The sequence below is a fragment of the Polyodon spathula genome, chromosome 22 (genome assembly GCF_017654505.1).
Source record: "Polyodon spathula isolate WHYD16114869_AA chromosome 22, ASM1765450v1, whole genome shotgun sequence".
NCBI classification, from domain to species: domain Eukaryota; kingdom Metazoa; phylum Chordata; class Actinopteri; order Acipenseriformes; family Polyodontidae; genus Polyodon; species Polyodon spathula.
The window spans coordinates 24961606-24976686 of NC_054555.1; the positions used below are offsets into that span (position 1 = coordinate 24961606).

General features: G+C 35.0%; 1 protein-coding gene across 1 annotated transcript; it reads left to right on the forward strand.

Annotated features, from left to right (window-relative positions):
• The first annotated feature begins 335 nt into the window (after nt 1-335).
• On the forward strand, nt 336-14966 carry piwil1 (piwi-like RNA-mediated gene silencing 1). The gene is made up of 20 exons (XM_041223053.1): nt 336-389; nt 1893-1998; nt 2314-2445; nt 4165-4379; nt 4604-4725; nt 4945-5025; nt 5228-5425; nt 5767-5875; nt 8153-8279; nt 8478-8595; nt 8839-8953; nt 9170-9357; nt 9451-9523; nt 10530-10730; nt 10904-11007; nt 11158-11228; nt 11633-11785; nt 12320-12464; nt 13664-13811; nt 13969-14966. Exons 1-20 carry the CDS (start codon nt 336-338, stop codon nt 14083-14085), a joined length of 2577 nt encoding a protein of 858 aa, XP_041078987.1. The 3' UTR covers nt 14086-14966.
• The last annotated feature ends 115 nt before the right edge of the window (nt 14967-15081 follow it).

The following is a 15081-nucleotide window of genomic DNA, read 5'->3' on the forward strand; positions in this document are numbered from 1 at the left end:
TGAGGACTGTCTCGTCTACAGACCCTGAAAGCGTTCGGTTTATTTGAACGTCGGCATCGGGAAAGAAAGGTGTGTGGTAACGGCATAAGAGTAAACTCGGTTTAATTTATTTTGTAATTTTAGATGTTAAATCTGTTATAACTTCAGTTGTTGGCAATGGCGATAACTTGTCAAATGTAATACCAACATACTTTGTACAGTTAAAATAACACTGGTAAAACTTTTGAAAAGCAAGCATGTTTTGCAGTCGTTAATAGTTAAATAACATTTTTTCATAAGAATGCATATAAATTGTGCGTCTGTCCAATATTCTATGTTTTTTTTTTTTTTCAAACATGCCGCGGCCTACACCTGTGCAGGTGCTTCAGAAGCTTATATTGCTTAGCTCGGTAATACACTGTTGAAGTGACAAATCGTTAGGTTAGTATATTGAAATAAATATCAATAGAGTTTACAGTTTGAAGGGATAGGTGGATTTATTTTATTTTTTTACTATCCGCGATTAATTTGTTTAACCCACTAGTGTTCGTGTGCTTTAGTTTTTTGTCAAAACTGCTGCGTGTACAGGAGATGCGTCTCATTGTGTGTGTGTGTGTGTGTGTGTGTGTGTGTTTTTTTACAAGGAGTACATTAGTGGATGTTTTTGCAAATAAAATTGTACTGTTAATTGTGTTGCTTGGTTTGTATAACACGAATGTTTAGAACCTAACTAAACACCCTCTCACCGTACCTGCAAGCGATGTACTTCATATGTTTTCCAATAAAATGAAAAGAAAGAAAAAAAAAGTTGATTTCCAAGTATGTTGACTTATGTCGCCGTTTACTTCTATAATGTCGATAAGTTACTGCTTGTAGTAGTGAAGTTTTGAGTAGAAAAGTGAATGTATTCTATCCCTGTGATATGTGGCCTGATTACATTGCTCGACACCTGGGTCTGAATGAAATTGGAGCAGTTTTGTGACATAGGGTTTGGCTTATATATATATACATATATAAAATGTGTGTGTATGTATGTATTATAGGACAGTGTGTACACCAAAGTTTTGGAAAATCAAACGGCAGTGCCCATGTTGCATCTCAAAATACCCTTGTAAATTTTTCGATCCCCAGGCTAAACAACGTATCTTTCGTGTGGTAATTTTTGGTAATAATTAATCACCCAATTATAAAATAATGTATTTATTACAAGTGCAATAGTGTGTACACACCTGTTACTTTGGAGTATTCTAATGAAACCGCGACCTCGTTATACAGACAGTATGCGCATTGTCTTCCCAATATATATGGCTCCATCTAGTGGTGTCATTTGCCACCGTACAATAGATTTTTATTAGTAGTATGTTGAATAACTTATGATTGCAGTTTCTAGTTTTGAATGTACCCCAAATGTTTTCTTATTTCTGAATTTAAAACATATACGTATATGTTCAATAATATGTTTTCATTTTATAAATAATGCTACAATTAATGTACACATCTGTTAATGATTTATTTTTAATATTAGTTTCAGAACTGAAATGACTGGAAGAGCTAGAGCACGTTCAAGGGGGAGGGCCCGTGGACATGAGCCCTCACAAGCTGCAGTTCCTGGAATGGTGAGCAGTTTAATAATGTAGATGGTTATACTTGCCACATGGTCATTGTTTCACCAGTTATTTGACAAGAGTGAAACCAAAGCTGAACACAAAGTTGTTTATTACTGGGTTAACATTAAAGCTGGGCGCACTTTGCAGCGAAGTATTAAAACACAGGTTGGTCCACTCCTGCTAGAATCCAGTCAGCTTTCATTGCTAGACAGTCAGAATTTCACATATTTTCTGTTGGCAGATGCATTGATTTTTATATGTAGTTTTGAGTTTACTGGCATCAGATTAATGCATGCCACTTCTTAGGCCCCACAGCCTGCAGCAGAAGTGGGTCTTCCCCAACCTTCAGGGGAAGGGGAGCTGCTTGGTCGTGGAAGGCAGAAGGGTCCTCCGGGAGCACTCAGACCTGAAGGTAACACACATTTGTTTGAGAACAGTGAAGATTCAAGTTCAGATTTACAGGTTGTTTTTTTTTTTTTGGATCTTGTGTTAAATTGTTTGCCATTCCATCCTGTTTTTCCTTTGCCTTGGATGTGATTGTGTCTCAACAGCATCCCAACTAAGTAATAAATAAACATGACATTTTTATTTCCAAATGTTTTATAAATGGTTATGCAGACAAGTGAGTAGCTTTGTAATTAACATAAATAGAACTGTGTGTATACATACATTTGTGATGCACAATACAGGATCACGTGTAGATAATTTACTTTGTTTCTATTTAAAGGTATGCAGCTTCAAATTTCAGCTGGATTTCAACAAATGAAGATCGGAGAAAGAGGAGGACGACGCAGTGATTTCCATGATATTGGAATTCACACCAGGCAAGCTATGGAGCATGTCAAGGCGTCGAAGACAGGTTAAAAAAAAATCAAAATAATTAATAAAAAATATTTTTAAATATAAATAATCAGTTGTAGTCAAAAGTTTACATACCCCAATGGAAATTTATAGTACCATTTTTGGAGAAAAATTGCTGAAATAAACATTTGTAACCACAAAAACTTTTCCTATAATTTGTTTGAGAAATTTCTCAATTATAAATTTACGTTGGGGTATGTAACGTTTTGACTACAACTGTGTGTGTAGTTTAATTAATTATTGGCACAAATTGTGAAATTTTTTATTGAGTAACTTTTCTGTACAACCTGTTAACTGGCAAAATTGAAAAAAAAAAAGTGTTTGTGTGTAATGGACTTCCCGCTTTCTGTTTGTAACAGTAGCTTTTAGCATTAGCCAATATAGTAGGGTTCCAGATAACACCTAAATTACTGTCCAATATTTACTATTACTGAAATATTTTAAACAGAAAAACTGGCAGTGTAAAGCACCAAGGTTACACTGATTCTAATCTGCAAAGTCTGTTTTCATATGAGCACAACCGCAGATAGGTACGTGATACTCATTGAATGACAAACGGACACACTAGTAATTTAGTTATCATTTTCTTTATTTGCTCAGAAGTGCTTACTAGTAATAATTCAGTTATAGCAAATCTGCAATTCACACAATGACTGTCAGTCAGCAACTAACATACAAACGAAAACAATCACAAGCAACAAAAATAGAACATACACATAAGCAATAAATTTTAAATGGATTCAGATGGATGTTTGTAATGATGCTAGCAGCACCAAGGAGATTCAGTAGCACAAAACAAAAACAAATGTTCTGTATATCCAAACATTGAAAAAAAAACTGATATATCCACAACAAATAGTCAAAAGAAAACAAGCAAAAAGTAATGTCCTAAATGTAATGATAAAACCCCAACAAATGTTATCCACTGTGAACATTCCAAGCAGAACAAAAGAAAAACCCAAAACTATGAGCATTACTTCGGCCAGTAACTGGATAAAAAATAGAAACCAGTTGAATCTCACTCGATGTTTGAAGAGTCTTGTTGATTGAATTTAAACTCCAGTAAAATCCCACTGCTGCATGATTCATTGAGAAAAAAAAGCAGGTCGATCCCTGAATCGTAATATCCAGACCAGTTGCTTCATTGTGGCATTTATGGTAGTCCAGCAGAACTTGATTAATAAAAAGAACAATAATTGTCTAGTAAATGACTTCCAAATAAATAAATAAATGCAATTACACCTAAAGCAAACTAGACAATAAACTTTAAATAACTACCACAAAACAAATATTACAGTGAAGCCGCATCATGTAGCTAGAAGGTGGCATCACTCGGAACAGTGGACACGTACAGAAAGCAAGCACGACCAAAAAGCTCCATCACGAATGAGCCAAAAAAACTACGCTGGTCCTCACTTCTCTATTTTCAAAACCCCTATAGCCGTATTATATATGCAATGAAAAGGGAGTGTCCATTAATTGATCAATTTTAAAACGTAACACCTGGCTAGGCTTCCTCATGAGCAATTAAGTACAAAGGGTGACATGCTTATTGTGTCACTTCGTTATGTGGGTCATGTTAAAGGAGATATTCTTATTACACTCATGGGACCAAGGGTGGCTTTATCTTGACCTGTAATTTTTTCACATCAGACTCTCCAAGTGAAATGGTTTTAGGTACATTTTGATATCAACAGCTATAGCTTTATATTTGCAGGTGTTTCTGGATCTGCTATCGAATTAAGAGCAAATTATTTCCGCATCATCTCTCGGCCCCAGTGGGTTTTGTATCAGTACCATGTTGATTACAACCCCCAGATGGAATCTCGACGGCTCCGCTCTGCTCTCCTATTCAAGCACGAGGAAGTACTTGGTCCAACACGTACCTTTGATGGAAGCATCTTATTCCTGCCTCATCGACTGCCAAAACCTGTATGTCATAAAATATTTCATATTTTTGTTTTTTTCAGGGTTGGGTGCTCACACTTTGACCAGAATCCACATTCATTTTTTTGGGAGTGTGTGTATATATATATATATATATATATATATATATATATATATATATATATATATAATATATATATATATATATTTTAATGTTAGTATTACGTTTTCCTTTCCTTTATCGTGTGCAACTTAAACCTTTTTTTCAGGTCACAGAATTATTCAGTGAAACACGATCTGGTGAGAATGTGAGGGTGACCATAACATTGACGAACGAGTTGCCTCCAACCTCTCCTGTATGCCTACAGTTTTACAATATTATATTCAGAAGGTTGGGCTTCATTTATTACCGCTAATTTTGCAGCAGTGTAACTCATTTCTATACAGTAAAAATAAGAAGTTGTCATTCACAAAATTCTAAATTCATTCTAGTCTTTGTCTTTAGGCTCCAGTTATGCAAATAAATTGCAGATCCAATGTTAGTTTTTTTGTAAAGTATAAAATATTGATGCATTTATCACTGCACTGATTAATTTCTGTTTGTTGACAGGGTTTTGAGGATCTTGAATATGCAGCAGATAGGTCGTCATTACTATAACCCCAATGATCCCCTGAATATCCCTCACCACAGGTTTGTATAGACGATTGTATAAAAAACAACATGGCTGTGATGAATAAGCAGTATACATGGGTTCTAATTACATTGATACAAATCTAGTTGATAAAATGTGTAAAACTATTTTGTTTTTAGATTTGTTGTGTTAAACTTAAAGGCTTGATAGAGTTGTGATTTTGATGTCACTAGCAAAACTGGAAAAATTGTCATGTTATAGGTTAATGATTTGGCCAGGATTCACAACCTCCATTCTACAGTATGAATCCAGCATCATGCTCTGTACAGATGTAAGCCACAAGGTCCTTCGTAGTGAAACTGTCCTGAGCTTTATGTCCCAGCTGAGGCAGCAGTGTGGAGACCAGCGATTTTCAGAAGCTTGCACCAAGGAACTTGTTGGGTTAATTGTTCTGACCAGGTAAAAATCTTTTTTGGTCAATGCTGGAATATTTAGTACACTTGCAGTGGGACATTTTGAGCAAGTTTTTAGAAGATCATCATTCTTGGTTAAATGGAATTTAAAAATGGAATATTTTTTTTTTCCTTTTGTTGAACTGGCTGCTATTGTATTGCACGTATGTGTGTTTCAGATTTTTAAATCCGAGTTTGTTTAATATTTACGAAACATGAATATTTGTGTTGTATTAATTAAACGGTCTGTGTTGTGAATATGGGAAGCAGACTGCAGTACAGGATTTATACTGTAACTCAGATACTTAGGATTTTTCTCCTCGTTTTTGATCAGGTGTTTTCTTCCAGGTACAACAACAAAACCTATAGGATCGATGATATTGCTTGGGAAAAGACTCCAAATAATACTTTTAAGAAGGGAGATAAGGACATTTCTTTCAAGGAGTACTACAAGTCGGTATGTTTCTATGTATTGAGTATCTGGATTTTCTTCACTGTGTCACATTACCTGTGTATGTATGCATATTGCAGGTTTAAGTAATAGGAAAACTTGCCCCGTGGGCCAAAGTGTGTGATAATCTTCATGGATGTGTTGGTCATTGGGGTCACTTTTTTTTCTTACCCATTGCGAGTTTCCCACTATCCTGAAACTGGGCAAATGTGCAGTATGGCTCTATTAATGGAAACGTGTTTTTTAGATATTGGTGCAGGGACAAAGATCAGAATATTTTTTGACTTATTCGGATACAGAAATCGGATGTTCATATTCACTAGAAATGACAAATACCTTGCACTTATTTACTGCCTCGCCAGAAGCTGTGTGACAGTTTTAAAAATGGCAAACAAAAAAGAGCTTTGTGTGATATGTGAGATATATATATATCTAACACGCAGCTGTTGAGCCTCTAAAAGTTCTAGACTTTAGACAAAAAGTAAACAAACCAGATTATGCGTGCGCACGCATAGTGATACCTATGAAATGCCATCTGGGTCAAAAAAACTTTGTGCTGCTTTAGAGCGAGTCAGAATCTCATGGGACAGAAAAATGGTAAGTACGTCATTCTGAAATGCCTGGCTTAAATAGTGCCCAACTTGCTGGAAAGTAGTGATTTTTATATCGATTGTATGCGTTGTATTTTTTTGTTGTGACTTTAAGTGGAATGTAATAAACAAGTTTTTTCACCATCAATTTACAACACCATTTCCACATTTGTTTTAGTTAAAGTTTGTTAAATTTCAGTTTTCCTTTGTTCAGCTACAAAAGGCACAAGTAAACCCCATGTTACTACTTTATGAAAACGTGTCTGTGGCCACTGTTTACTGTGAAGAAACGGCAATAGCAAGGAATGAAAAAAAAGGTAAAATAAAAATGTGGTGTCAACTTTATGCATTTAATTTGCGAATAAACAAAACGTTTAACTTGAACTGCTATTTGGCATCCTTTGTTTTGCACCAAATTCACAGGGGTAAAGTAAGGCCTACACAACATACTTTAGTCCTGGGATATTTCATAGAGTTACATAGTGTAAAATAAAAATGCGTGCAGAGGGGCCACACACCCCTGCAGCTGCTGCTGTGCTGTTTCTGCTTGCGTTTTGAGCAATATAATGGCTTTTATTATTTTTTAATAATGAACAAATATCTGAACAAGTATTTAAATTGAGCGAATATCCGAAGATGAAAATCCTGTGTTCGGCCCAGGGTGGGGGACAGGTCCAAGGATGTGTGGAATACAATATATTTAGCGTTTACTGGAGATATATGCAATACAATATTACAAAGACAGAAGAATGATTTAAAATTAGTTTGCTTAAAGTGTTACTCCTAGAAATTTTTTTTCAAAATGCGATACACCACAAAACCCATTTCCCTAGTGCTTTATTTTACCAAAAAAAAAAAAAATACCAATAAAAAAATATACTACAAAGCTACAGGATTATAAGCAATTTTATGATGGGAATAAGCTCTTAGCCCATCAGAGCTGAGCATTTTCCTGTAAATGGACGTTGTGTAGCTAGCAGCTGGATAGGTATTGTTGCTAATTTATTCCATACGTTAATATTAAATACTAGTTTTCTGGGATTTCAGACGTGTACAATTCTGCTTTTTTTTTTTTTTTTTTTTAAATATGTTTTTTAATATACAACTAAGTAAACAAGCCTGCTGTGTAATTTAAACTTTACATTTCAACAAAATACTTACTGACAAATGTGTTTTTTTTTTTTTTTTTAAACAATTCATTGCTGAAGGTCATTCTTTTGAACCTTAAAGTCCATCAGTCTTCAATTTCAGTGAGGTAAAATGTTTGCTGGGCTTCAGTAACTGCCTCAGGATAACTAATTTTTTGGAATCATTATGCTATTCATACAAAGACATGAATCTTCACATCTGTAGTGCTGCTGGCTTGGTGTGGACGCCACAGGTTTTAGACTGACAGTTGTGTCTTTGTGTGTGTGCACTGTGAGCGTTAGGTCTACATTGGCAATAAAGTACTGTATTTCACATATAAAACAAGTCAGGGAGCCGTAGATGAATGGTGTGCGTATAATTAGGTTGTAATGTGTATACCATATCAATCATTGATTTATGTTTTATTTTTTCATAGTATTTTATAGCAATTTCAGGTGTAAAACTAGCAATTAAAATGATTTCAAACTCTGGTATTTTGTGTGCACCTTCATTTTACATGGACTTGAAGGTGTTAAATTGAAAATGACATCACATTCTTTAACAGCAATATAATCTGGATATCTGTGACAACAACCAGGTTCTCCTGGTCAGCCAACTGAAGAGGCAGGGCCCTTCTGGTGGTGCTCCACGAGGACCAGCCCTGCTTGTTCCTGAATTTTGCTACCTCACAGGTACATACGCATTAGTCTGCATTTGATTTTGGTAATTGGGCCACTGCAGAAAAAGTAAAAAAAAAAAAAAATAAATTCATTATATGCAATTGTATACCATTTTCTCTGAACCAGTGTAAATATTTTTTTCTTCATATCTATCAAATGCCTCGAAGCCCCTAACTTATGCATTGTAATGGTTCTTGTCCTAAATTGTAGGTCTTACAGATAAAATGCGGAGTGACTTCAACATTATGAAGGACTTGTCATCTCACACAAGACTAACTCCAGAACAGAGAGAGCAACGGCTGGACAGATTCATTACTAATATTAATAGGTATGAATCTTATGTAATGATTAAGGTAGATGGTGCACAATGCTGAAGCAGTAATATCATCCGTAAGGGTTTAAGTCCTTCTTTTTAATTCTTTATGTTCAGCTGTAGACGTAAAGACAGAAGTCCAAGAATTCTGTATAAGTTGTGGTACATTTGGTTTTATATTGAAGTAGCACACACAGTAGCATTTTTAGTTATAGCGTGTAATTTGTATATGGTTATTGTAATCATTTTCAATTTTAGGGATCCAAATACACAGGCAGAGTTGACCAGCTGGGGCCTAAACTTTGACAATAAACTTCTGTCTTTGAAAGCAAGAGTTCTTCCTACAGAAAGGATCTCCCAAGGAGCAAAGATTGTACGTAACATCTCTTTTTCTAGTTAAAAAAATTCTGGCCAAAAAAAGCAACGCTGTACTTGTTCAACACATTACACACCTGTACATGGATTTGTTGGCTTGTAAATGTTGAACTACAACTTTTACAAGGATGGGACGTATAATGCTTGACTTTATTCTGGAACACTAGAGCAATTCAATGTCCAAAGTGGATGCGGTTGTGTTTTTTTTCCCCAGTACGAATACAGTCCTTGGGTAGCAGAGTGGTCAAGGGAAATGAGGGGAGCTCAGCTAATAAGTACCAGGCCATTGGAAAATTGGTTAATGCTGTATACTAGAAGAAACATTGATTGTGCCCAGGCACTGCTTCAAGCTCTAAACAAAGTGTCGCCACCACTAGGCATCAGGGTGCAAAGGGCATGCATGTAAGTAGCCAGTATTTATGCAAGATCATTTGGAAAAGTACAGTTTAGTTTTTGTAACTTAAATATGAATCTGTTTTTCAATCTCCTGTACAGGATTGAGATTGAGGATCGGCAGGATTCCCTGATGAAGGCCTTGCAGCATAATGTTAGTCCACAAACTCAGATGGTAAGGCAGCTTTTTGGAAACAAGGTCGTTGATCCATCCCTGTATGTGCACCCTCCGCATTAAGTACTTTACATGAAGGGGACTTAACTGACTCAACCAGTCTGAATGGAAAGAACACAATAATATAAATCTAGTACTGTATTTGAAATGAGAAAAGCTCAATGTTATTGCAGATTGTATGTTGAACTGCACTGGGGTGGGGGTGGGGTGGGTTTAACAAGAGGCCAGTCTTCGGACGTGTGAGTGATTTTAAAGAGATACACGCTTAAAGCAGGAACACCACATTATAAATCGAATAGAATCAAGTTTTTGTTTTACTGATCTAAAGTTGCATTAATATGATTACACTATGTAACACAATTTTTGTTCCTGGGTAGTAAGTGTTATATCCTAATTGCTTATGCCTCAAAAGTATAGAAAATGGCTTTTATTCCCCACAGACTTTGCTTTTGTGACCAGGACAGTGATATTTCAAAATATCACTATTTCCAATGGGAAAACAGGCAGATGTGTGTCTTTTCGTTCACATAAAGTGAGGAACAAACAACATATGAATCCAGATTAACATGTATTTATACTAAAGTAATACAAAAATGACTACAAAAGATTTAGAAGTGAGTAGTTTTGCGAGATTTACGATTATACTGTAAATACATATATAAATACATGTTAATCACTTTATGTGAACGAAAACACATACATCTGCCCGTTTTCCCATTGGAAATAGTGATATTTTGAAATATCACTGTCCTGGTCACAAAAGCAAAGTCTGTGGGGAATAATAGCCATTTTCTATACTTTTGAGGCTTAAGCAATTAGGAAATAACACTTACTACCCAGGAACAAAAAAAAAAAAAAAAATTGTTACACGGTGTTAATATCAGCATGCTTGTGTTTGGTGACTTGCCAAAAGGGAATATCCAGAGGACATGGGTCAATGAAAATAAGATAGGGTTTTGTATTAGTTTTGTTAATGTTTATTTTATTATCTGTGTATTTTCATTAGGTGGTTTGCATACTTCCTAACAATCGCAAGGACAAGTATGATGCTGTGAAGAAGTTCTTGTGTGTTGACTGCCCCACCCCAAGCCAGTGTGTTGTGGCACGCACCTTAAGTAAACCTCAAGCACTGATGACAATTGCAACAAAAATTGCTCTTCAGATGAATTGCAAGATGGGAGGAGAATTGTGGAGTGTTGAAATTCCAGTAAGTAACTTCACATAGCCCCTTGTGTCTAATTATATTTACTTTATTGGTTGTGGTATGTATTTGCTGACAATAGTATGTGGTTCTTTTTTTCATCGAACACTTAATTTAGCATAATTTGGCCATTTTAGCAAGATGTCATTGTGTGTCCCCCCCCCCCCCCCCCCAAACAGCTAAAGCAGCTAATGATCGTAGGAATCGACTGTTACCATGACACTGTAGCTGGGAAGCGATCAATTGCTGGATTGGTGGCCAGCCTGAACCAGGGAATGACAAGGTAGGTCGGATTTCCCATAGTGATTTTATTTTTTATTATTTATTTTAAAAAAAATTTGCACATAACTAGCTTTTTTTTTATTCCTGACACGGCGTTCATTCTAATTAGCTCATGTCGACTTTCAGAGTTTTGTACATTTTGTATCTACAGATGGTTTTCTAAATGTGTGCTACAAAGTCGAGGACAAGAGATTGTGGATGGACTAAAGATTTCCCTGCAAGGTAACCTATTTATTATTTGTTGTGTGATTGTATTGAAACAGGAATTTCCTATGGCAAATTGAGGACTTGTATATTGTCACTACACAGTTTGTTGTCAGTACCTAGCCCCGATATGCATTTCATTGTTGAAAAGGTGCTTCATAACTTGATATTATAGGATTTATGCCTTTCTAGTATTGTTTTTGATCTTGAAGTAGCTTGGATTGAAGTTTACAGTACTTTAGAATTTTATAAGCTTCAATTTAACACTTCTTAACAATTATAGAAAATAATGTGTATACTTTTTTATTCAATATAATGAATATATTTATTTTAATGCTGGTGCACATTAGGCAGGCATTTAGTTTAATATGTAGTTAATTAATCAATTCAGAGTGCTTAATATTTGTATTTGTGTATTGTAGCTGCATTGAAGGCTTGGTACAAGCACAACAATTGCCTGCCGTCCCGTATAATTGTCTACCGAGACGGAGTTGGCGATGGACAACTTCAGAGTGTTGTCAGTTACGAAGTGCCACCCCCCCGTACCCGACATATAATTTTCGAGAACCTGTCCAATGTTCACTAGTGAGTTTTATTATATATATATATATATATATATATATATATATATATATATATATATACACACACACACATACACACACACACAAGCAAGCAAGAAAGCACTGCAAGTTAGCCACACATGCTCAACGAAATATAATGCACTGTACTATTGTAGTGTTCTTTTTTTTTTTTAGATTTCTTATATTGCAAAGTTTGAAATAGTATCTCAATGATATTTCTGTTAGTTGACACTTTCCTACCAGCAGTGGGTATTTGTAACCCATCTAATGCTCTCATCTGCGCTGATCAAGAACATTGCTGAGCTCTAAAGAAAAACATGTCTTGTTGTGAATATCATACTTAAGGTTAATATTTAAGAATAAGATCTTTAGATGAAGCTGAGATGCTAAATCTTTCATCCATAACAATTAACCACCTACTGAATGTGTGGGCAGTGTTTACTGCAGAAGCAAATTAATGACGTTTACAAGGTGGGTTTATAGCTGTGTTAGATGTATTTGCATGTGTATAACTAGTTAAAATACATTTGTTGGTTCCTTCCAGTCCCAAACTGACCGTAGTTGTTGTGAAGAAACGCGTCAGTGCAAGATTCTTTGCCCGCGTTGATGGGAAGCCGTCTAATCCACCACCTGGAACAGTCATTGATAATGATGTCACAAGACCAGAATGGTTCGTACTTGTAGATTTATTGTGTTTTATTTCTGTCACAATTATGATTTGGTGGGACTATTTGTTGAATTAACTTTTTTAAACATTCAGAAATATATACATACTATAAATTTCAACTAAATTTGTTTTTTAAATCACTGTAGATGTCTAAAAGTGTTTTCAGACACCACAGATTTCTGTTTAAGCACTGCTACACTTTCTGTGTGAAACCAGACTTGTACTTCTCCTTCCACAGGGTATTTTTTGTGTTTAGAGTTGTCCTTGTCCTGAAAAAATGAAAATTCGTGTCTTTTGGATAAGGGATTTGACTTAAAGCTATTTATCTGATCAACCATCAAAGGAGTCTGTTTTCCTTGAAGGCCCTTGTTTTAAATTTAATTTGAAGTAGTGTAAAAAGCTTCAAATTAATGAAGTGTTTCCAAAGTTACATAGATTCTCTACCAGCGTCTGAAGACTTAACGTAGCCCAAGTTTGTTCAAGGAATGCAAACATGTATTACGTTAATCCCTCCGTCCAGTGGCAATAGTTGAGATTACACAGAAGGCAGAAAGGGGTTCAAATGCACCCCACATATATAAACACACTTAACTTATAATTTTAAAGCAAAAAAAGACTAAACTGGTTTATATTATTCACAGTTCTGTTTTTAAAACATTTAAATGTGAAAGACCTTTTTTCCAATTTGCTGAATCATATATTTTCAATAATAAACTAGTAAATAATAAGCAGGGTACTGTAAAGAATGCATCAATCGAGTATGGTCCTGGAAATGCATGCATTATACACACAAATGTTTATTAAACAGGAACTGTGTCTGGTATCCTACAATATATGAAAAACACTTTTTTGCAACTTCATGAAGATGGAAAAATAAAATCCTATTTGTTTTCAGTACTGTCAGGTAATAAGCAGGATACTGTAAAGAATGAAGATATCAATTACAGTGCTGGAAACTAATGTATTATACACAGACACACAGTTTCATGAAGATGGCTATTGGTTACACAAACATTTAGGGATAAATCAATAATTTTAGAAGTGATACACCACCTATATATCCCCCAGGTCTCCTGTAACTCTCAACCTATTCTGCCAGTTAATAAAAGCTGTGATTTGTGGTATGTGAAAGGGAATTCTCCACCCTGTTTCAAGATTTTGTTAGAATACTTTTTTTTTTTTTTTTTTTAATTGTTTGGTAGGTATGATTTCTACATTGTTAGCCAAGCTGTGCGTGTTGGTAGCGTGTCACCAACTCACTACAATGTGGTTTACGACAGCAGTGGTTTAAAGCCAGACTACATGCAACGCCTGACGTACAAAATGTGTCACATGTACTACAACTGGTCTGTAAGTTTTTTTATTATTTAGTATTGTTTGGAATACATAATCATTAATGGTAAAGCTGAGCATATTTTACTGTTTATATGATTAGGATAAAAAATGGCTCGTTTCTAAATAAATAAATAAATAATATATATATATATATATTTTTTTTTTTTTTCAGGGAATTGTAAGAGTACCAGCCCCTTGCCAGTATGCACACAAACTGGCATTCTTGGTTGGACAGAGTATTCATAGGGAGCCCAACACAAACCTAGATGACTTTCTGTATTACTTGTAAGGACTAGGGAATGGATCATGTATTATGTTTTTTCACATATTTGTAGTTGATTTATACTTTTCTACCTGAATTTAGTTATTTGCAGGCAGGTGATTGCTGCCTTCATTAGACATAAGAAAAGTTTAAGTGACAAAAGGCCATTTAAAAATAAAAAATAGTACTGTAATGTATATATTTTTCTCCAAAAATATTTGGAATAGTTTAGAAGTTAACAAGTGCTTAAGTTTGACCAGTTTAGGTTTCCTTGAAACAAGTAGTTTTCTTTTTTGGAGGCATCTTGATCAGAAGTTTAACCTTTTTTATTGCAAATCTAAAGATATTGGAGGATGAGAAGGAAGAATAAAGAACTTTTTTTTTTTTTATTGATTTTGATCCAGAATGCACATTGATTGCAGGATCATGGGCAGTTTGTGGGCCATGTAGCTTGAATAACTGCGATTGTTGCTGATCCATGTTATTCCTCCTTTGTTGGTATTACGTTTAACACTATAAAATAGGTTATTGTGAATGTATTGCAGGTCTGTATTGAAATTTTTATTTTCATAGTAGTGTTCCAAATGGGATTGTGTACTTTTGCAAGTTGCATGTGTTTCGGTTTTGCACTGTACAGGGTTTTTGAGGATGAGCACTTAAATAAATTACCAAATATTTTATGGCATAGTGATTTTGTTTTTGAACTGTTATAAATCTCAAAAGCCTCTATTGGACCCATTTAAAGAAGAAAGTTGCGTCACTCTTTGGTTTTAATCAGTTTCTGTTTTTAAAGTTTAACTGGATTGATTTGAATTAAAATGACAGGAAGACTTGCTTACCCTTTTCACTATCCTGGGTGTAGGATTATCTTGCTATGGCTTCAGTGGTGCGTTCATTTGGAGAAGTTAAATAATTTTTCTTGAAACTTTCGCTTTGTTCAGTTTAGTATATGTTAAAAAAAAGTAATAAAAAAAAATGTAGCCTGGACGGAGAAAAAAATATTCTGCCATGAAAATAAGTCAC

Bases quoted from the DNA above. Each gene is read 5' to 3' on its own strand.
- piwil1 (XM_041223053.1), top strand. From the start codon at position 336: ATGCCGCGGCCTACACCTGTGCAGGTGCTTCAGAAGCTTATATTGCTT. The intron at 9,358-9,450 runs GTAAGTAGCCAG...TCTCCTGTACAG, and splicing joins AGGGTGCAAAGGGCATGCAT to GATTGAGATTGAGGATCGGC. The intron at 9,524-10,529 runs GTAAGGCAGCTT...TATTTTCATTAG, and splicing joins TTAGTCCACAAACTCAGATG to GTGGTTTGCATACTTCCTAA.